The 23,648-nt window shown below is 40.6% G+C and overlaps 1 protein-coding gene across 1 annotated transcript in view; it reads left to right on the top strand.

Annotated features, from left to right (window-relative positions):
• The window catches only part of LOC140192980 (BCLAF1 and THRAP3 family member 3-like), a 55,766-nt gene that overhangs the window by 4,732 nt on the left and 27,386 nt on the right, over window positions 1–23,648 (top strand). Inside the window, exons 3-5 of the mRNA XM_072250451.1 lie at window positions 14,666–15,391; window positions 15,752–16,492; window positions 21,296–21,474. Coding sequence (XP_072106552.1) covers window positions 14,666–15,391; window positions 15,752–16,492; window positions 21,296–21,474 — 1,646 coding nt within the window. The remainder of the gene's footprint in view (window positions 1–14,665; window positions 15,392–15,751; window positions 16,493–21,295; window positions 21,475–23,648) is intronic.

The following is a 23,648-nucleotide window of genomic DNA, read 5'->3' as shown; positions in this document are numbered from 1 at the left end:
TTTCCCCTTAAACTTTTCACCTTTACCTTTAACTCATGACTTCTTGCTGTAGTCCCACCCAACCTCAGTGGAAAAAGACTGCTTGCATTTAGCTTATATATAGCACTCATAATTTTTTGTACCACTGAAATCTTCCCTCAAACTTCTGTGTTCCATTAAATAAAGTTCTAATTGTTCCAGTCTTTACTTTAACTTGGGTCCTTCAGACCTAACCACATCCTTATAAATTTTTTCTGTACGCTTACAATATTATTTACATCTTTCCTGTAGATAGGTGGCTGAAACTGCACACAATATTCCAAATTAGGCCTCACCAATATCTTGTACAGTTTCAACATAACATCCTATCTCCTGTACTCAATACTTTTGATTTATGAAGGCCAATGTGCAAAAAGCTTTCTTTACATAAGAACATAAGAAATAGGAGTAGGCCATCCGGCCCATCGAACCTGCCCCACCATTCAATAAGATCATGCCTGATTTCTCCGTAAACTCAGCTCCATCTACCTGCCTTTTCCCCATAACCCTTAATTCCCCTACTATGTAAAAATCTATCTAACCATAGAACCATAGAAACTACAGCACAGAAACAGGCCTTTTGGCCCTTCTTGGCTGTGCCAAACCATTTTCTGCCTAGTCCCACTGACCTGCACACGGACCATATCCCTCCATACACCTCCCATTCATGTATCTGTCCAATTTATTCTTAAATGTTAAAAAAGGACCCGCATTTACCACCTCGTCTGGCAGCTCATTCCATACTCCCACCACTCTCTGTGTGAAGAAGCCCCCCCAATGTTCCCTTTAAACTTTTCCCCCCTCACCCTTAACCCATGTCCTCTGGTTTTTTCTCCCCTTGCCTAAGTGGAAAAAGTCTGCTTGCATTCACTCTATCTATACCCGTCATAATTTTATATACCTCTATCAAATCTCCCCTCATTCTTCTACGCTGCAGGGAATAAAGTCCTAACCTGTTCAACCTTTCTCTGTAACTGAGTTTCTCAAGTCCCGGCAACATCCTTGTAAACCTTCTCTGCACTCCTTCAACCTTATTTATATCCTTCCTGTAATTTGGTGACCAAAACTGAACACAATACTCCAGATTCGTCCTCACCAATGCCTTATACAACCTCATCATAACATTCCAGCTCTTATACTCAGTACTTCGATTAATAAAGACCAATGTACCAAAAGCTCTCTTTACGACCCTATCTAACTGTGACGCCACTTTTAGGGAAGTTTATATCTGTATTCCCAGATCCCTCTGTTCCACTGCACCCTTCAGTGCCTTACCATTAACCCTGTATGTTCTATCTTGGTTTGTCTTTCCAACGTGCAATACCTCAGACTTGTCTGCATTAAACTCCATCTGCTATTTTTCAGCCCATTTTTCCAGCTGGTCCAAGTCCCTCTGCAGGCTCTGAAAACCTTCCTCACTGTCTACTACACCTCCAATCTTTGTATCATCAGCAAATTTGCTGATCCAATTTACCACATTATCATCCAGATCATTGATATAGATGACAAATAACAATGGACCCAGCACTGATCCCTGTGGCACACCACTCGTCACAGGCCTCCACTCGGAGAAGCAATTCTCTACTACCACTCTTTGGCTTCTTCCATTGAGCCAATGTCTGATCCAATTTACCACCTCTCCATGTACACCTAGCGACTGAATTTTCCTAACTAACCTCCCTTGCGGGACCTTGTCAAAGGCCTTACTGAAGTCCATGTAGACAATATCCACTGCCTTCCCTTCATCCACTTTCTTGGTAACCTCCTCGAAAAACTCCAATAGATTGGTCAAACATGACCTGCCACGCACAAAGCCATGTTGACTCTCCCTAATAAGTCCCTGTCTATCTAAATGCTTGTAGATTCTGTCTCTTAGTACTTCCTCCAATAACTTACCTACTACCGACGTTAAACTTACCGGCCTATAATTTCCCGGATTACTTTTTGATCCTTTTTTAAACAACGGAACAACATGAGCCACTCTCCAATCCTCCGGCACCTCACCTGTAGACAGCGACATTTTAAATATTTCTGCCAGGGCCCCTGGAATTTCAACACCAGTTTCCTTCAAGGTCCGAGGGAAAAACCTGTCAGGTCCTGGGGATTTATCCACTTTAATTTTCCTCAAGACAGTAAGGACCTCCTCCTTTTCGATCTGTACAGTTTCCATGATCTCACTACTTGTTTCCCCTAATTCCATAGACTTCATGCCAGTTTCCTTAGTAAATACAGACGCAAAAAACCTATTTAAGATCTCCCCCATTTCCTTTGGTTCCACACATAGCCGACCACTCTGATCTTCAAGAGGACCAATTTTATCCCTTACAATCCTTTTGCTCTTAATATACTTGTAAAAGCTCTTTGGATTATCCTTCACTTTGACTGCCAAGGCAACCTCATGTCTTTTAGCACTCCTGATTTCTTTCTTAAGTATTTTCTTGCACTTCTTATACTCCTCAAGCACCTTATTTACTCCCTGCTTCCTATACATGTCATACAACTCCCTCTTCTTCTTTATCAGAGTTGCAATATCCCTTGAGAACCAAAGTTCCTTATTCCTATTCACTTTGCCTTTAATCCTGATAGGAACATACAAATTCTGCACTCTCAAAATTTCTCCTTTGAAGGCTTCCCACCTACCGATCACATCTTTGCCAAAGAACAACCTGTCCCAATCCACGCTTTTTAGATCCTTCCTCATTTCTTCAAATTTGGCCGCCTTCCAGTTAAGAACCTCAACCCTAGGACCAGATCTATCCTTATCTAACTGTATCTTAAATATATTTAGTGAAGAAGCCTCAGCTGCTTCCCTGGGTGGAGAATTCCACAGATTCACCACTCTCTGGGAAAAACTGTTTCTCCTCATCTTCATTGTAAATTTTTTCCCTTGAATCTTGAGGCAATGTCCCCTGGATCTAGTCTCACCTACCAATGGAAACAACTTTCCTACTTCTATATTATCTATCCCTTTCAAAATTTTGTATGTTTCTATAAGATCCCCTCTCATTCTTCTGATTTCCAGAGAGTATAGTCCCAGGCGACTCAATCTCTCCTCATGGGTTAACCCCTTCATCTCTGGAATCAACCTGGTGAACCTCCTCTGCACTGCCTGTAAAGCCAGTATATCCTTCCTTAAATATGGAGACCAGAACTGCACACAGTACTCCAGGTACAGCCTCACCAGTACCCTGTATAGTTGCAGCATGACCTCCCTGCTCTTGAATTCAATCCCTCCAGCAATGAAGGCCAACATTCCATTTGCCTGTTGTACCTGCAAGCCAACTTATTGTGATTCATGCACAAGCACTCTCAAATCCTTCTGCACAACGGCATGCTGCAGTCTTTCACCATTTAAATAATAATCTGCTCTTCTATTGTTCCTTCCAAAGTGGATGATCTCACATTTTGTATTCCATCTGCCAGACCTTGGCCCACTCACTTAACCTATCTATATCTCTCTGCAGACTCTCCACATCCTCTGTACAATTTGCTTTTCCACTCAGTTTAGTGTCATCAGCAAATTTTGCTATGCTACACTTAGTCCCCTCTTCCAAATCATCAATGTAAATTGTAAACAGCACCAGCCCCACTTATCACTCACTGCCAATGGGAGAAACACCCATTTATACCAACTCTGCCTTCTATTGGTTAACCAATCCACTTTCCATGTCAATACACTTCCTCCGACTCCATGCATCCATATCTTATTTATGTCTCTTGTGCTGCACCTTATCGAATGCCTTCTAGAAATCCAAGTATACAACATCCATCTGTTCCTCTCTATCCACTGCACTCATTACATCCTCAAAAAAAACTCCAGTAAGTTTGTCAAACAGGACATACCCTTTTTGAACCCTTTCTTTATGACCTTATCTGCCTGTGATGCCACTTTCAATAAATTATGGACCTGTATTCACAGATCTCTTAGTTCTACAGCACTCCGAAGTGCAATACTTTGCACTTGTCTGGATTAAGTTCCATCTGCCATTTTCCAGCTGGTCTAGATCCCACTGCAAGCCATGATAGACTTTCCTCGCTGTCTACCACACCCCCAATTTTGTTGTTATCTGCAGATTTGCTGATCCAGTTAACCATTTTATCATCCAGATCTTAATATAGATAACAAATCACAACAGACCCAGTACTGATCCCTACAGCACTCCACTAGTCAAAGGCCTCCAGTTGAAGAGGTAACCATCTACTATCATACTTTGGCTTCACCCACATAGCCAATGTCTAATCCAATTTACTAGCTTATCTTGAATACTGAGTAACTGAACCTTCTTGATCAACCTCCCATGCGGGACCTTGTTAAATGCTTTGTTGAAGTCCATATAGACAATATCCAGTGCCTTGTTTTCATCCACTTTCCTGGTAACTTCCTCTGAAAACCATGACCTTGGTTAGACATGCCATACCACGCATGAAGCCATGCTGACTATCATTAATCAATCTATTTCTATCCAAATACTTGTATATCCAGTCCCTCAGAATACCTCCCAATAACTTTCCCAACACTGATGTCAGGCTCATCAGTCTATAATTTCCTGGTTTATTTTTAGTCAGTCTTGAGCAGCGGAACAACATTGTCTATCCTCCAAGCCTCTGGTACCTCAACTGTCACTAAGAGGATTTAAGTATCTCTGCTAAGGCCCTGGAAGTTTCTGCACTTGCCTTGCGCAGGGACTGAGGGAGTGCGTGTCAGGCCCTTGCGATTATTCTGCCCTAATTTGCCTCAGGGCAGTAAACACCTCCTCCTCTGTAATTTGTATAGGGTCCATGAAGTTGATGACAATTTGCTTCACTTCTATAGACACTGTGTTCATCTGTTGAGTAAATGCAGATGCAAAACATTTATTTAAGATCTCCTCCCATCTCTTTTGGTTCCATACTTGGATTACCGTTCTGATCTTCCAGAGGACCAATTTTGCCCCTTGCAGTCCTTTGCTTTCAACATATCTGTAGAATCCCTTAGGATTCTCCTTCATCTTGCCTGCAAGGGCAACTTCATGCCTTCTTTTAGCCATCCCGATTTCTTTCTTAAGAGTTCTCTTGCATTTCTTACACTCATTAAGCACCTCATTTGCTCCTACATGCCTATACCTGCTATGCATCTCCTTTTTTTTAAACTTAAACAGGGCCTCAATATCTCTTGAAACCAAGGTTCCCCACACATGTTATCTTTACCTTTTATTCTGACAGGCACATACAAGCTTTGTTTCACAAAATTTCATTTTTAAAGTTCTCCTACTTACGAAGTACACTTTTGCCAGAAAACAGCTGTACCAATCTACACTTTCCAGATCCTTTCTGATTCCATCAAAATTGGCCTTTCTTCAATGTAGAATCTCTGTCTGCTGACCAGATCTATTGTTTTGCTTAATTACTTTAAAACTAAAGACATTGTGATCACTAGATGACAAGTGTTCCTCTACACAAACTTCTGTCACCTGCCCTGTCTCATTCCCTAATAACAGCTCCAGTATTGCACACTCATTGTTACTTCTACCTACTGATGAAGAAAAACTTTCCTGAACACATTTGACAAACTCCATCCTATCCAGTCCTTTTCAGTATGGAATTCACAGTCAATCCGTGAAAAGTAAAAATCACCTCGTAGAGCAACCTTTTGTTTGTGTTTTTTTTTGCAACAGTCTGTGATCTCCCTACAGATTTGTTCCTCTAAATAAAACCATAAGACTCAGGAGCAGAATTAGGCCATTTAGCCCATCAAACCATCCACTCATTCTATTATGGCTGATCCCTGATCCCGGATCCCACTCAAACCAATACACTTTCTTCTCATCATATCTTTATTGCCCTGACTGATGGGGAAACTATCAACTTCTGCCTTAAATATACCCCCGGACTTGACCTTTACCACTGTCTGTGGCAGAGCATTCTGCAGATTCATTACCCTGGCTAAAAAAAAAAATCCCCCTTACCTCTGTTCTAAAACGGTACATCTCAATTTGGAGGCTGTGCCCTCTAGTTCTGGATACTCCCACCACAGGAAACATCCCCTCCATATCCACCCATCTAGTCCTTTCAACATTCGGTAGGTTTCAATGAGACCCTCCCCCACCCCCCATATTCTTCTAAGTTCCAGTGAGTACAGGTCCAAAGCTGCCAAATGCTTTTCATATGGTAACCTCTTTATTCCAGGAATCATCCTCATGAACCTGCTCTGGACTCTTTACAATGACAACACATCCTTTCTGAGATATGAGGCCTAAAACTGTTGACTGTACTCTGTGTATGGCCTGACTAGTATCTTATAAAGGCTCAGCATTATTCCTTGCTTTTATATTCTATTCCCTTTGAAATAAATACAAACATTGTATTTGCCTTCTTTACCACAGACAACCTGTAAATTAACCAGCTGGAAGTCTTGCACAAGGACTCCCAAGTCTCTCGGCACCTCTGATGTGTGAACCTTTTCCCCATTTAGGTATTAGCGTGCATTGTTGTTCATTTTACTAAAATACATTATCATATATTTCCCAGTACTATATTCTATCTGCCACACTTTTGCCCACTCTTCCAATTTGTCTAAGTCCTGCTGCAATTGCATTGCTTCCTCAGCACTACCTATCCCTCCACCTATCATCCGCAGTCTTTGCCACAAAGCCATCAATTCTATTATGCAAATCATTGACAAACAATGTGAAAAGTAGCAGTCCCAATACTGGTGCCTGAGGAAAACCACTAGGCACTGGCAGCCAATCAGAAAAATGCCCTTTTAGTCCTACGTTGCCTCCTGCCTATCAGCCATTCCTCTGTGCAAGCCAGTACCTTTCCTGTAACACCATAGGATTTTATGTGGTTCAGCAGCCTCATGTGCAGCACCTTATCAAATGCCTACTGGAAATCTAAGTAAATGACATTCACTGCATTTCCTTTGTCCACCCTGCTTGTTACTTCCTCAAATAACACTAATAGATTTGTCAGGCAAGATTTCCCTTTACAAAAATCATACTAACTTTGACTTATTTTATCATTAGTCTCCAAGTACCCCAAAACCTCATCCTGAATAATCAACTCCAATGCTTTCCGAACCACTGAGGTTAGGCTAACTGGTCTATAATTTTGTTTCTTTCACTTCTTAAAGAGCGGAATGATATTTGTAATCTTCTAGTCCTCCAAGACCATGCCAGAATCAAGTAGGCATTCAACAAGTTCCCTCTCTTGTGATCCGACACTGGCCAGATTTTCCCAATCCCCTTGCATGTTGAAGTCCTCCATTGCAATTGTGTCATTACCCTTATTATGTGCCTTTTCCAACTCCCTTTGCAATCTCAATCCTACACCTATATGTGATTCCCATATTTTTTTTTACCCTTGCAATTTCTTAACTCCACCCGTAAAGGTTCAACATTCTCTGACCCTATGTCACCTCTTTCTAAAGATGCAGTTCCATCTCTTACCAACAGAGGCACACCACTACCTACGTTTCTGACCTGTCCTTTCGATACAAAGTATATCCATTGATGTTAAGCTCCCATCGATGGCTTTCTTTCAGCCACAACTCAGTGGTGTCCACGTCATACCAACCAATCTCTAATTGCCGTCCTGCAACCAAACCTCACTAATGGCTACAATATCATAATATCAAGTGTTGATTAATGCCCTGGGCTCATCTGCCTTTCGTGCAATATTTCTTGCATTGGAATATGCACAGCTCAGGACATTAATCAGACCATGCTCAACCTTTTGGTTCCTGGCATTGTCTGAGGTCTTACAATATCTGTCCCCGCAACCTCCACCAACTGTTCTGGCACTCTGGTTCTCATTCTCCTACAACTCTAGTTTGAACCCCATCATGCAGCACTAGCACACCTTTCTGCTAGGATATTAGTCCCCTTCCAGTTCAGGTGCAAACTGTCTCTCTGTACAGGTGCCACCTTCCCTGGAAGAGAGCCCAATGATCCAAAAATCTTATGCCCTCCCTCCTATACCAACTCTTTAATCATATGTTAAACTGAATAATCTTCGTATTTTTGGCCTCACTAGCATGTGCAAGAGTAGCAACCCTGAGGTCACAACCCTGGAGGTAACTTAGCACCGAACTTCCTTTGCAGAATCTCATCATGCTTCCTACCTATGTCATTGCTAGCTACATGGATTATGACTTCTGGCTGTTCACCCTACCACTTAAAAATGCTGAGGACTTAATCTGAAATCTCCTGGACCCTGGCACCCAGGAGGGAACATGCATCCAGGAATCTCATTTTCATCCAAAGAGCCTCATTTCTGTTACCCTACCTAACAAATCCCGTATCACCACAGCTTGCCACCTCTCCCCCTACCTTTCTGAGTTACAGAGTCAGTTTCATTGCCAGAGACCCGACTGCTGTGACTTTCCTCTGAGGTCATCCCCTGTCAACAGTATCTAAAGTGAGGCGGATGGCCACAAAGGTACTCTGGACTGGCTATTTAACCCCTTTCCTCTTGCTGTCTGTTTTCTGTGTCCTGCACCTTATGTGTAACTACCTCTATATGTCTCTCAGCCTCCTGAATGCTCTGGAGTTCATCCAGTTCCAGCTGCAACTCTTTAATGCAGTGGGTTAGAAGCTGTAACTGGATGCACTTCTCGATATTGTAGTTGTCAGGACACTGGAGGTCTCTCTGCCTTCCCGCAAAATGCGATCTCACATTTTGGCATCATTTTTTTAAAACCTTGGGTTATGGGGGGAATTTATTAATCCCATTAATTTTGTCTGATGTTTGTTATACTGTATATTCAAAAATGTATTTCTTACTCCTTTCTAATCCCTTGTTTTCCTACGATTTCCATGTTTTTTGTGACTACTGTAAAGTGGACAGAGTATCCACAAATTCCCTTTGCAATTTTCTTTCTTCCCATTAAAATTGCCTCAGTTTGCCAGGTTTAATTTTGTTTTCCGTTATTGTTTTACCTTGTTCTATCTCAATGATCTGTATGAACAGTATGCAAGACAAGCTTTTCACTGTATCTTGGTACGTGTGACAATAATTTACCTGTTGAGAGGTACAGCATGGAAGAGGCCCTTCAAGCCCTGTGAACTACACCGCTCAGCACCCAACCCTGATTTAACCCTAATCTAATCATAGAACAATTTACAATGACCAATTAACCTAACTGGTATGTCTTAGGATGGGGATGAAACCACAGCACCCATAGACAAACCCACGCATTCCGCTGGGAGGACACCAGAATTGAACTCCGAACTCTGATGCCCCGAGCTGTAATAGTATCAAACTACCCACTATGCTACCACGGTGTTGAAATGATCAGCCAGTTCCAATTCAAATAAGCTATAATAGTGAAGTTTTATGATAAGGTAGAAGCTGTTCTTGAATTGTTGAGTATGTGCTTACAGGCTCTTTTTCTCCTTCCTGACAGTTTAACTAATTGTCATGTTCTGTCTGGTGAAATTTAGTGTGGATGTAGTGGGCTGAAGTTGTTTTGATTGTACAGCATGCAACTCCATACAGACACTGGTAGCCAGGATTGAACCTGCATTGCTAGAGCTGTGTGTTAGCAGCTCTACCTGCTTTGTTGCTGCTATACAAGCAGGAGAAAAAAACAATATTGTAAAAGTCAAGGGACCGAGAAAAGCTAGAATCCAAACGCATGCATTGTAGAAAGTTGGTGTACAAGTTCAGCAAACAATTGACAAGATACTGCTTTCCCAATAGTGCCGAAGAATTATAGAGAAAATGTCTCTAATGTTAAGTTGGGTCTTGGTGCAAACCACATCTGGAGAAAAGTGATTGGTCAATAGATGACTTAATGAAGAGTAAACGTGAGTCAGATAACCTTAACTTTATACTGTGTGCTGGTTCTTTTTGATTTTCCAATTTCACTCTAAATTTATTAATTCCTTTCAATAATATGGAACAGTACAGCCCAGCAACAGGCCCTTTGGCCCTCAATGTTGTGCTGAACCAGGTATAAAAGAAAATCAAATAAACCCTAAAAATTAATACCTCCTACCTACCCAATGTCTATATCCTTCTATCATCTTCGTATTCATGTTCCTATGTAAACGTCTCTTAAAAGCCTCTTAATGTATTTGCCTGTACCGCCATACCAGGCAGTGCATTCCAGGCAACCACCATTCTCTGAGTTAAAAAACTTGCCCCTCACATCTGCTTTGAACCTACCCCTCTCATCTTCAATTCAGGCCCTCTGGTATTAGATATTTCTGCCGTGGGAAAAATATACTCCCTGTCAACTCTGTTGATGTCTCTCATAATCTTATAAGCCTCTATCCGATCTCCCCTCAACCCCCGCAGCTCCAGAGAAAACAACCTAAGTTTGTCCAGCCTTTCATTATAGCACAAGCTCTCCAAGCCAGGCAGCATCCTGGTGAACCTTCTTTGCCTCTCCAAAGCCTTAACATAATTCCTGTAGTGGGGTGATCAGAACTGTATGCAGTACTCAGACATGGCCTAACCAGAGTTCTAAAAAGTGGCAACATAACCTCCTGACTTTAGAACTCAGTGCCTTGACTAATAAAAGCAAACATTCCATTAGCCTTCTTAACCACTTTATCGACCTGTGTAGCCACTTTCAAAGACCCCAAGATTGTTCTGTTCAGCAGCACTGTTATGGGTCTTGCTCTTAATAGTGTACTGTCTCCTTGCATTTGCCCTACCAAGGTGCAACATCTCACATTTATATAGGTAAAACTCATATCTCTGTTCATATCTGCAACTGATATATATTGCGCTGTATTCTTTGCTCGTGTATACTATCTACAAATCCACCAATCTTGGAATCGTCTGCAAACTTGCTGGCTCATCCATCTACATTTTCATCCGGGTCATTACAGTACAGCAGAGGTTCCAGCACAGATCCCTAATCACTAATTACAGACCTCCAACTTGAACAAGTCCCTTCAGCAATTACCCTCTGTCTTCTATGTGTAAGCCTGTTATGAATTCAAATACCCAATTCGCTGCAGACCCCATGCCTTTTAATCTTCTGGTTTAGCCTTCCATGAAGGAATTTGTCAGACATCTTACTAAAATCCATGTAGACAACATTCACTGCTTTACCTTCACCTTGTCAAAAATAATTCAATCAAGTTGGTAAGACCCGACTTGCCCCGCACAAGGCCATGCTGACTCTCCCTGCACCGACTGGTTAATCTCTCCTGGTGGCCACCCAGTCAAGAGTCTCAACTATAATGTCCTTAGCCTCCCGGATGATCCCGAGTACATCCAACTCCAACACCTTGACCTGGTCAGTCAGGAGCTGTAGTTGGGTGCACCACATGAGGAGCATTCCACCCTGACTATGCTATACTTCAGAAAAAACAACAACAAAAAAAACTTTACAGTCAACAAGAAAATAAAGCTTGCCTGTGCCTGTTCTCACTGAAACCTGTTAAGGCAAAGCCTTCTCACTCTTAACACTGGCGCACTCTGCTTGACCCTACCCTACTTTTGTTTGCTGCTGAGCGTAGGCCTCGGCCTCTGACACTGACACTTACCATGCCTGCACATCTGAAAGAAGACCTGCCTTCCCTGAAGCTGCTCCTTTCGTATTCTGTCTCTCCCAACCTTCAGTAGGGCTCTGACACAGACACTGCGCCTGAGCCACCAAAGAGGAAGATTGTTCTCTCCTAATATTAACATCTAAATATTAGAGCCCTCTGGGTTGAGACTGAGTTATTTAAGGCATCCATTAGTCTTACGAGACCATGGATCTGCGCCTGGAAAGTCTTCACTCTCCAGGGCGCAGGCCTGGGCAAGGTTGTATGGAAGACCAGCAGTTGCCCATACTGCAAGTTTCCCCTCTCCACGACACCAGTGTTGTCCAAGGGAAAGGCATTAGGACCCATACAGCTTGGCACCAGTGTCGTCGCAGAGCAATGTGTGATTAAGTGCCTTTCTCAAGGACACAACACATGTTGCCTCGGCTGGGGCTCGAACTCACAACCTTCAGGTTGCTAGTCCAATGCCTTAACCACTTGGCCACGTGCCCACAGAGATTGAGTTAATAGATGGAATAAAGTTCACTTTTGTGTTATGAGGTTATAGCTACTGGGGTGTCTCAGAGGATGGTGCAGGTTAAGAGGACCAAGTTTGCTAATGTAAAGCTCAATAGTCATTGAAGTTTATCAATATATCATGCCTTGCCTTCATCTATATCATGGTTCACTTAGTCATGTAATTGATTTTCTTCCATGATTGAATAATTTACTTTTGAGGCTTGTCTGAGGTCTGCCCCTGACAGTATTGTAAGTCTACATTTACATAGCAGTATTGCATATTGCCTGTGCTTGATTGCATGTAAAATTTTGTAATCTTTAAAGAAACACTGGGTGCGGAAGGTAGCCAAGTAATGCAAACATTGGCCTAAGTTTTCATCTCCATCATACATAACATTAGGTGATGGTTTGTGGCAGATATACTTCTTTATTGTTGATTACGAGAAATAATTTTGCATGATTATCAGGTGTTAGCAGAGGCTTGTGTGCTTTTGAAAGGCAGTCATTCTGCCTCCAGGTTCTCTGGATGGGCTGATGAAACTTTCCAAGACACACTTTTCAGCTCTACATTCCTCAACTGTTTTGTCAGTAAACTTCCCTCTAGTGTGAGACTAAAACCTCATGATGTGCCTTTTTATGCTAAGATTTGGGTAGGTGTACCTGCGATTTAAGTGTCAGGAAAGGGCAATCAAAAGAACCCAATCAGCCTCTTCCCAACAGTTTGTGCCATTGTAGAGGCCATCACAGATCAAAAACTCAACTGGACCAACTTCACAGCTTCCAGAACACATTCAGCAGCATGAAATTTGCCTCCTATTTTTGAAAAGCCTCTCCAATGACTTAATGCTTCATACCTTGAATGGAATACTCTCTGCTAGTTTCATTGGCTGTAGCCAAAGCAAATCTGAGGTGCAAAGCATCGGTGTGGGACAATGTGTAAACCTAAATGTGTCCCTTCTCTTTCATTGAAGTTCTGGACTAGAAGATGTACTGCAGAAAGATTCCAATGTTTGATTAAATCAGCGTCGTCTTCCACACCAAAGGACAAATGGGAAAAGGAGTATTCACCCAGCTAGCGATATGCATCTTCCTTTCTTTGTTATTGAATACATCTTGTTGCACTATATAGGAACAAATTCACAGTTCAAGAAAGCAGCATCTTCACAAGGGCTCTGAATGATGATTTCATTGACAAAATGCAATTGCAAGATGCTGTTGGATTTTAAGAACATCAGGTACAGCAGGTCCACCCCATCAGCGAGTCGCTGGATAGTGACGGAACCGGACTTGCTGTGAACCATATTGTCTGCTAATCCACCCAAGGAGGAAGGTGTCAGACTCAATGCACGAAAGAGATGCGCTGTCCAACATAGAGTGTAAGTCACTGTCTTGGATGTTATTCTTATAAATGCAAGACCCTGTTGGACATTAGTAATGAAGAAAATGGCAAGTCTGGTTCACTGTCTGTTGGTGAGAACAATGGCGGGTGAGTGCATGGGTTCGTGAATTGCTCTGGGCCCACGTGCAGATGCCAGAGGCAGTGTGGCGTAGGTGGGTTGGGGATTGGTCCAGTGCTACCATCCAATGTTCTCTCGGTGAAAGACGAGCTGGATTGCATTAGTCTGCAACTGCATTAACATCACGTGTACTTGCAGAATCGTGGTTCTGAGACAGCCCCACCATGACACTCAGGGACTTGGAAGATTTTTTTTTTGTGATTGTGTTTTATTGCTATCGTAATTGTATGTGCTTCGTGCGACTGTAGGAGGGACAGTTTCGTTTGGCTGTGTTCATGTGCATGATTGAATAATAATTAAACTTGAACGTGAAGTTGCATTCCTCAAACGAAGGCAATCTTTTATATTTAAGTTGCACTTAAATTGCACAAATTTGAAAGTTGCAACTGAAATAGATATCTCCATGCTTGTTTCTGTAATTGCTGTTTGAGAACTCTCAAAATTGAAAGTGTTAAAATTCAATGGCAAATCCTTTGTTGGTTTAGATGTTATTTTTCTCTGAAGAAATAGTGCGACAATATTTTTGGATCTTGTCTGTGTGGTTGGTGTAAAACAAAAATTTCAGCCTCAGAGTTTGGCACCTTTGATCATGTGCTCTAATTTCCTGTCGTGGCAGTTTATTTTGTGTGTTAGCCGGTGGCTCCAACTTTGAATTATATGTTTAAACACATGACATGTATTCAGAAGAAGCATTAGAGTTTTTCTCTTTTGAGTGGAGCAGAAAAAGTGTTTTGATTATTCCACTTTTATATGGCAGTAACTATTATTATTGAATATATTCTTCCCAGTGATTGCAACATCAAGTTAAGTAATGCTGCCCAGTAAAAATGTGCGGACTTGATTGACAATAACCATCTGGGTATGAAAATTGCAGACATTTGACCAATTATCAAATCCAAGTCAAGGATCATAGTCCTTAAAATTATTTTGTGCTGTTGGTATTTCCAATAAAACCTATTACCTTGTTTTAATGTTTCTGGATTTCAATTGCATCATTATCATTTTTGGTATGTGATTGTATAGTATAATCCAAAAGTGAGAATTAATCTTTCTGCTAAAAAGAACTTAAAAATGGAGTGAGAGACTTCATTTTTGTTGTATTTTTAAGTTGTACCAAAATATCCCATCTTCTCCAAATCATTGTAGGTTAATCTCGCCAGACTGTGGACGGAGCCAAGAATACAATGTTGTGAGACCATTTTATCCGTCGCATAATAGTGAGTCAAGAGGATTCAGTCAAAGCTCAGGAAGACCTGCACAGTGGAGGGGACAACAGGATAAATGGAATGAAGCAGGCACTGCAGAATCAAGATCAGAAGTTGCACAATATGGTAACATTCACTATAAAGTTTTTGAGTATAGACAGCCTTCCCCAATTACAAGAAGAATGGAATCTGATCATGCGTTAGGGAGAAACTTTTACCCAGAGGAGAGAGAAGAAAATCGATCTCATACCCTTCTTTCAAGATCTGCTGAAGAAAATCCATACCATGATCATGATGAGCGTCATGAGAGCAGTGACTGGCACCATGAATGGCATCATGGTCACAGCGATCGTCACCATGGCCACAGTGAACGTCACCATGATCGTGATGTATGGCGTAATGACCACGACGACCAGCATTATAATCAGAGTGCAGAAATCTTGACTCGTTACAAATTGTCTGATGAAAAGTCAAAGACTGTTAGAGGTGATTCACAATCCAATTGTTATGATCGACCTAGTACCACCTCTTATGCCGGTGCAGAAAAGTGGCGTGACCCTGAAGGCTTTAGAAGTCACAGTTTACATGAGGAAAGGCACTCAAGTTCATTACGGTCTCTTGGAAGACGGTCTGAAGAGTTTCTGGAAAGGAGCTCCTACCAGAAGAGGTATTGGGATTGAACCATTAAGGATATTATGTTTTGATATAGAGCTTCAACGTTATAAATTGTTTTTCATTTTTAGTTGAGGGTTTGAAATTGGGAAAACCCTTTGTCCTAATCTGAAAGTAAGAGCATAGGTTTATATAAATGATCAACTCTTTAGTTGTTTTGAAATAGAGCAAATTGGTGGCTACAAGCTATGCCTTGGCATAGCGCAGTGTGGCTTTCAGAAGGATAAAGGGTTAAACTTGTAACCTGGCAATTCACTGCTTTCAAGCCATTGCTCCCAAATGTACTTCAAATAATCAGAATGTAATTCTCCTTCTCTTCTCTACTGCAAGTGTAAACTGCTTTATGTCAACACAGGTATCCTGAGGATAATGATGTCAAAGGGTACAGAGAAGCATCTGGAAGAGGCTGGGTGCCAGGAAAGCTTGAGGCAGTAGATCATGAGCAAGATTTAAAATGGAGAGGAGAGAAAATGCCTCATAATAAAAAACCCTACACTTCTGCATTATACAATGACTCTGAAAATGCACGTATTAAAGATGTGTCAAGAAACTGGTATAGTGACAGTGATCGCTTTGAAGAGTTTGTGCAAGTAAAGAGTGGGTTTGCACATTCACAGAAGTATCCTGAAATGCACTCATCTTCTGAGCACCACCATAGCTTTTCTAGTGAAAGACAGCAAAGATACTCAAGTAAAGATAAAGAATATACGACTGGCTCCTTGAGTGCTAAAGAGGTGAGTCGTTTTCACAGTAGCAGCCGGAGGTTGGGTACTGATGCAAACAAAGAGGGTCACTACTCTGCGTCGAGCAAGTATCTTGTTCCTGAGCATTACTCCGACAGGTTTCCACGAGCAGGCAAGAAAGAAGTGAGCCCTAGATATACTGCAACCTCGGCCACCAGGGGGCGAGTGGAAAGGAGAAAGGAGTTTGGAAGCCGTCCTAAGGACCAGCGTGATGATACTCGTACTCCTAAGCGATCAAACCATGGGTCTTATCACATGGAAGCTTCACATTGTGTTGCTAATAATGAGAAAGACCATACAACTGAATCCTTGACCATCAAGTTAGACATGAAGAAGACTGTGAACAAATACAGGTATTGTTCTACATTCTTTGATCACATGAGGCTGAATAGAGAAATTTCATGCTCCTTTTAGTACCTGTCTAATGGCTTGAATTTTTTCTAAGTACCTTTCTTTCCTCACAGAAAGCAGACTGTTAGCAAGTGAAAATTGAAATGGAAAATCAGAATGCAAACTATGCCTTCGACTGTACTTGATACAGGAAAACTTATCATACCGTAATTGATTTTTCTAATTGGGACGCTAGAAACTCTCATTTTTTTAATTCCAAAAAAGTTCTACAGAAGCCGTTATTCTCCAGCAAAAGAGAAAAGTCGGAAGAAATTCATGCATAATAAGGAACATCAGCATGTTGCCTTTTCCTGAATGTTTACCAAGCAGTTGGATTCTAAGCACTAAGAATTTTATTTGCATACAGAAAACATAATTGTTGTGCAATCAAGCAATGAAAAACACCAAAGGATAAGATATATATTTGGCTTCTTCCAGGCTCTCCTTGCATAATGGCAGCCCTTTTGGATAAAGAAGCCCAACTCATTATAAAAAGTAACTGAAGATCTCTTGAATATCAAGCAGTTTTGCTTCTACAGATTTTGATAGATTGGGCAACAGCTCTGTCCAACTTACAAAATAAATCAAAAATCTGTGCTCTTAAAATAGCAGATATTTGGTTTCGAGCTAAATACTCTGTCCAGAGCATATCGATGCAACTGGGCCCAGAACGAGGAACGACCCAAATGTTTGGACAATCTGAAGATAGTGCCAGATGGATTGAAAAAGCAGGGTGTCAAGACCAGAGGCAAAGGTCGGGTCAGTTCTGCACACTCTACTGTGATGTTTACTTCACTCTTCACTGCACTGAGGCTGTGGCCTGCCCCAGGCTCCACAACATTTACTCCGCTGTGTGCTAAGCTGAGGCTGTGGCCTGCTCCAGGCTTCGTGTCTGAGGGCTTATTTTCATTCTAAATGCTACTTGCTTACTTTATTGCCTGCATGGTTCGTTTTTTTTCTCTTGCACATTGGGTGTTTGTTGGTCTTTTTGTGGGTTCTTTTGAGTTTCTTTGTTTTGTGGCTGCCTGTAAAGAGACAAATCTCTTCAAAGCAAAGAATTTTTAATGTTGCCTGAATTACGTTCTATGTTTGATCTTTCTATTTCTCCTCGTGATCTATTTTGGTTGGATTGGTTATCAAAGAAACTGCGTGATGTTGGATAAATTTAGTTTTGTCATGATCCAAATGAAGGCTACAAAGGGGAAGCCTATTTTGAAAAACTTCTGGAACAGACAGCAAATTTGTGTAGCAGTCTAGTGCAACATCCCCCTTGCCATGCATTACAATGGACTTGTACGAGGATACAGTAAAATTAATAAACCTTAATTTTGCCAACGAAATGGCACTTTCAACAAATAATAGTTCTTTACTTAAACCAGAATTTATATTGTGAAATTATTTGTGAGAGAAAGGAGCAACCTATGAATTGTTTTATTCAAACGGAAGTACTAAATGGAACTTGCATTTCTCAGACGCATCATAATAACAACCTTCAAGACTCCAGCAATTGAGAAAATTGAGGAAATTTTTTCTTTGACTTTGTAAATCAACTGGTATTTTATGCAGTTCAGAAAATAAATCCAAAACCGTACTACTGATCAAGAGTTCATATTCAGCATCAATGCCTTGAGTCAGGATTGCATAGTTGTTTCTCTTGATGTGGATCACAGCATGAAACCTGTTTCTTTAAAGATAACTTCTGGTGTCTGCTCCTTACCCAGATTTCAAGCTATCGTTTACTGAAGTATTGTCAAAGCAAGCAAGATGATAGGAGCTAGGTATTTCAAAGTGAAGCCTCCAAATTCAGAATGGTGAATCATATTTAACTGAAGTTTCAGTTCACCGCTGAATGTACAGATGTAAAGCACAATGGCAGACGAATTGAAGAACGTATCCAGCTGATTTTGGAACTTAAAAAAAAAAGCAGGAAGGTGGAAGGCATATGATTTGCACTGTACATGAAGAAACTAATGTTGGCTTTATATGTTCCACTACCCATGCTATGCTATACCTCTGAAGTGAAATTCTGGCTATCGCTTCCGTATTCTCTCGCTTACTTCATCAGATTTGTGTACTGTACTCTTGTTAATGGAATTGCAAAACATTTTGAAGAAGAAAATTAAAATGTCTTACACAGCAAGGGCATGCACCAGAAGAATTCAGTGAAAGAACAACTTGCCTTCCTGATACCATTGTGGTGGGTGCACAGAATAACAGTTAAATTGTTGATCAATCTTAGCCATTTATGTCAAACTTTCCACCACCGGGCTCGTATGTGATGATAAAACATTGAACAATTTAGCACAGCACGGACCCTTCCACTTGTGCCAAGCAATATAAACCTACTCCACAACGAATCTTCCTTCCTACACAGCCCACAACCCTCCATTTTCTGATATCTATCTGGTTACCTAATATCCTTATTGTATCAGCCTCTACCATCACCCTCAGCAATGCATTCCAGGCACCTACCACTCTCTGTTCAAAATGAAAACCTTACCTTTGACATCTTTCCTGAACTTTCCTCCATTCATCTTGAACAAATATCCTCTGGTATTGGCCATTGGTGCCCTGAGGAAAAAAGTGCTGGCTGTTCACTCTGTCTGTTTCTCCCACAGTCTCATACACCACCATCAAGTTGTCGGTCATCCTTCATCGCTCAAAAGACAAAGCTCATTTAACATTTCTCCATTAGGTATGCTGTCCAATCCAGGCAGCATCCTGCTAAATCTCCTCTACACCCTCATTATTGCTCTGCATCCTTGCTGTAACGAAGTGATCAAAACTGAACACAATCCTCTTGGTATGGTCTAACCAGAGGTTTTTATAGATTTGCAGCATTACCTTGCAGGTCTTGAACACAATCCTCTGTCTAATGAACTTGCCGTATAATGTAACCACCTTGTCTACTTGTGCAGCAACTTTGAGGGATATATGTACTTGGGCCCCAAGATGCCTCTTGTTCCTGCACAATTTGCAGACTTAATAACCCAGCTCTTCATTTCTTCATCCAAGTCATTTTGAAACTCAGAGGAGGCGTCCCAGAACAGATCCCTATGGAACACCACTACTAGTCACCAACATTCAGCATGCATTAGCTTCATCTGCTGCGACGCTGCCTTCTGCGGGCAGGCCTTCACTGAATCTATGCACCCATTCTTCCGTGGATCGCATGCCTGTTGATTTTCGAGATGAACCTACCTTGTGCAACCATGGTTGATCAAAACACCAGCAGTAGAGAAATTTGGATAACATGGGATCTAAGGTCACCTGTTTCTCCCAAGCCAGCAATAGTTTTTTTTTCAAAATACTATTTTATCTTAAAATATTCCAAAAGAAATCAACTTTTCATTTGAATGATTCAAACAAACTTTCCTAAAGCCTGTTTTAATGATTTACCAGTCAAATACTGAAGTAATGTTTCAGCAGATGACCTCTCTGCACTTGTACATCATGCCGTTGGATTCTGTCATCTGGATAAAGCTGTTATACATTAATCCTAGCTGCCTATGTGTCAGTGTTTACAGGAGGATTCATTGTTAAATACAAAGTGAACGTCTGAAAATTCTACCCAGTTGATGGAAAACGAGCCTGCATTTTTGTCACATTAACTTTGTTACAGAGGAAAGAAGCAGATGAACACCAGTTTAAAATGGAAGATTACTGAATTAATCAAAGCTGTTCTGAGGAACATTCAAAAACATTAGTAGCACATGAAAGTTGAATTTTAATTCCTATTCAATGGAGTATTCAGTGTGAAATTTCTTTATATTCAGCCTCAGTTTTACATATTAAATAGTGGCATTTTCTGAAACAGGCTAAACTAATAAAATCAATGTTCTTATTTTCTTGCACAATCAATTTGAAAATAAGTAGAAACTCTTCTTTAAATGGCTTGTTTGTGTAGTCATGTTAAATTATGTAGTATGTGCAGGAGTTGTCTGAGAAGAAGACTTTAAGGAAACCAAGTCCAGATCACTATACAAGGTACGAAAATGATTCTTAAAGTTTGCATTTGCTACTTTTTGACTTGCTTTGAATGTAAATGAGTGACAGTGTTTGACAAATTATAGATTTTGTGCAAGTTGCACAAAGTGCTTGATTAAAGAAAAACTAAATTTATTTAAGTTAATCAGTGAGATGGTAAGAATTTTAATTGGAATCCCAAAGCTATCAAGTTGAGAAATTTAAACTTGCAATAAGCAGAATATTGTAAAGGTTTTCTACCTGTGCATCCTATAAAAAGGATGTTACACAGGTTGGCCTGTATTTTAGCTGCTTAACTTATCCTTTTTCTTTTGGCACTAACTTCTTGCCAATTTTATTGAGCCTTTATTGTTGACAACATTTTTCTCGATGCTAGCTGTAGGAATAAGAAGAGACAAGTTAAGGTGGTCCAGGCAGCTGATTTAGCTGAGTCAGCCCCAGGCTGCTTGGTAAATCATTATTTTTTTCCAGAAATAAGCAATTTCTGGGCTGCTCTGTAGAAGACACTGATAGAGTAAAATTTAAGGGCCTCGATCGCATGCTAGTGGCTCTTCTCCGTCAGTGATTACTGAAATAATCCTTAACTAGGCGATTAACTTGGTTAAGAAATATTGAAGTTTGAAATAGTCATGTGCATTCTTCAAACAAGTAGCACCTCCTGAAACTTATAAATTAATTATGAATTTTTATATTTGTGTGTGTGTATATATATATTTGTATGGCTGCCCTTGGTCAGTCGTAAATATTTAGCTGTGAATTTGTATTTGGGATTCCTCCAGGCCTGCGTCAAGCCATTCTTCAGAGAGACTAATGTCTCGGGATTTGGTTAGTGTTGGCAAGAAACGAGATGAGTTTCATCATGTGTTTGAGCATATGGGTTCATCATTGAAGGCTAACCCGAATATCTCTTCAGGAGAATTTGCCCAGGAGATAATCACTTTGGTGCACCAAATTAAAGGTCGGACATGCATTATTGCATCGTTTTTAAAAATTTGTTTGCAAGAAGTGGTATTGAGACAGTTCCATTTAATGGTGGCACAACTGTTGGTAATTGATGGCATTACTGATTAAATCCTTAAGATACTGCATAATAGAAATTATTCTTTCATCATAATGTGTGTGTTCTTCAGAATTGTTATAAAATTGCATTTTAGTTTTGGTCCTGGTTGGTGATTGAATACTGCTAGGTGAAACAGATCAGAGCTGGCGCTTTAATCCCGTTCCCGTAGGCACCAATCCAACGGAAACTTGGAGCAATTGAAGTGTATTTCTGAATGGCAGATTTTAGGTGGATCTTTTTTTCATTGATTTGTTCAAAGAGTAGAGAGTAAAGTGAATAATGCGTAATCTTTTGGATCTATGCTGTCTATGTCCATTGCGCTGTCAAGGCTGCAGAGGAGATTCACCAAAATTATGATGGTGATTTTATTTAAATGTTGCTCTGCCAATAATAAACACTGCAGTTTGAGCATACATTTTAGATGTAAGTCTTGACTCCTATCTTGACAGTCCTGCAAATCATTACATTATAAAAAATCTACTGCAGACTACAATAAGTAATATTTTCTGTACGCTGCAAATATTTAGTAAGTGGATGGCAATAGTACGTAGAAAAATTTAAATGTGAGGTTGCTAATGACAGGTGAATTGAGACTCAGTGAAGATATCTGGGTGAGAGTTGAAAGCTATAAGGATAAAGGAATAACATTGGATGTATGTTATAGACCCCCCCCCCACACACACACACACACACACACTCAATGCTGATAGTTTAGTAAATACTCCTTCAGAATATGGAAAAAGCAATTTCTTTGGGTGATGTTATAGTTTTGGTTGACTTTAATTTCTCAAGTATTGAGTGGGAGAACCCAGTAGATTATAGTAAAGTGAATTCATCGAGTTGTTGAATGATTGTTTTTTGACCCAGCCTGTTAATACACCAATAAGAAGGGAGGCCTATCTAGATTTGATTTTCTGTACCAATCGGGATAGAATTTTAAATTCAGAAGTTGTTGAGCCTTTAGGAACAAGTGATGATAACATTGTTAGTCTTGAAGTTTTTTGGGAGAGTATATCAATAAAAAAACTAAGCCATTAAATTGAATTTCAAAAAGGCAAAGTTCGAAATTCTTTGTCTACAAAAACTTCAGAAGGTAAACTGGAAGGAACTGCTTGACATTGAGTCAATTGAGGAACAATGGGATCAATTTAAACAGTTAATTCATGCACTTCAGGAAATGTGCATACCCAAGGTCAGGAGAAGCAATAAAAACCCATAAATCAACTACATGGATGAATAAAGATATTCATAAAAATTATTGAAAAAAAGACAGCTATATAAGGAATACAGAAAAAATAGTAATGATGTTAACCATAGGACATATGAATATATGAAAGCTATCATCAGGAGGGAAATTTGGATTGCCAAAAGGCAGGTTGAGAAGGATATTGCTGATAATGCTAAGGGTCAGAGCCGTCTCTATTTCCTGAGGAGACTGAGGTCCTTTAACATCTGCTGGACAATGCTGAGGATGTTCTACGAGTCTGTGGTGGCCAGTGCTGTCATGTTTGCTGTTGTGTGCTGGGGCAGCAGGCTGAGGGTGGCAGACACCAACAGAATCAACAAACTCATTTGTAAGGCCAGTGATGTTGTGGGGATGGAACTGGCCTCTCTCACGGTGGTGTCTGAAAAGAGAATGCTGTCCAAGTTGCATGCCATCTTGGTCAATGTCTCCCATCCACTACATAATGTGCTGGGTGGGCACAGGAGTACATTCAGCCAGAGACCCATTCCACCGAGATGCAGCACTGAGCGTCATAGGAAGTCATTCCTGCCTGTGGCCATCAAACTTTACAACTCCTCCATTGGAGGGTCAGACATCCTGAGCCAATAGGCTGGTCCTGGACTTATTTCATAATTTACTGGCATAATTTACGTATTACTATTTAACTATTTATGGTTCTATTACTAATTGTTATTTATGGAGCAACTGTAATGAAAAACCAATTTCCCCCAGGATTAATAAAGTATGACTATGATTGATCCTGAGGGATATTTTCAATGCGTTAGTAGTGAGGGTAAAAAGTCAAAGAGGAAGTTAAGGGTATTAGGAATAATAATGGTAGAGTGTT

Source organism: Mobula birostris, unplaced genomic scaffold, assembly GCF_030028105.1.
Source record: "Mobula birostris isolate sMobBir1 unplaced genomic scaffold, sMobBir1.hap1 scaffold_328, whole genome shotgun sequence".
NCBI lineage: Eukaryota > Metazoa > Chordata > Chondrichthyes > Myliobatiformes > Myliobatidae > Mobula > Mobula birostris.
The sequence above is the reverse complement of the archived record's forward strand: the minus strand, read 5'-3'. Positions and strand labels throughout refer to the sequence as shown.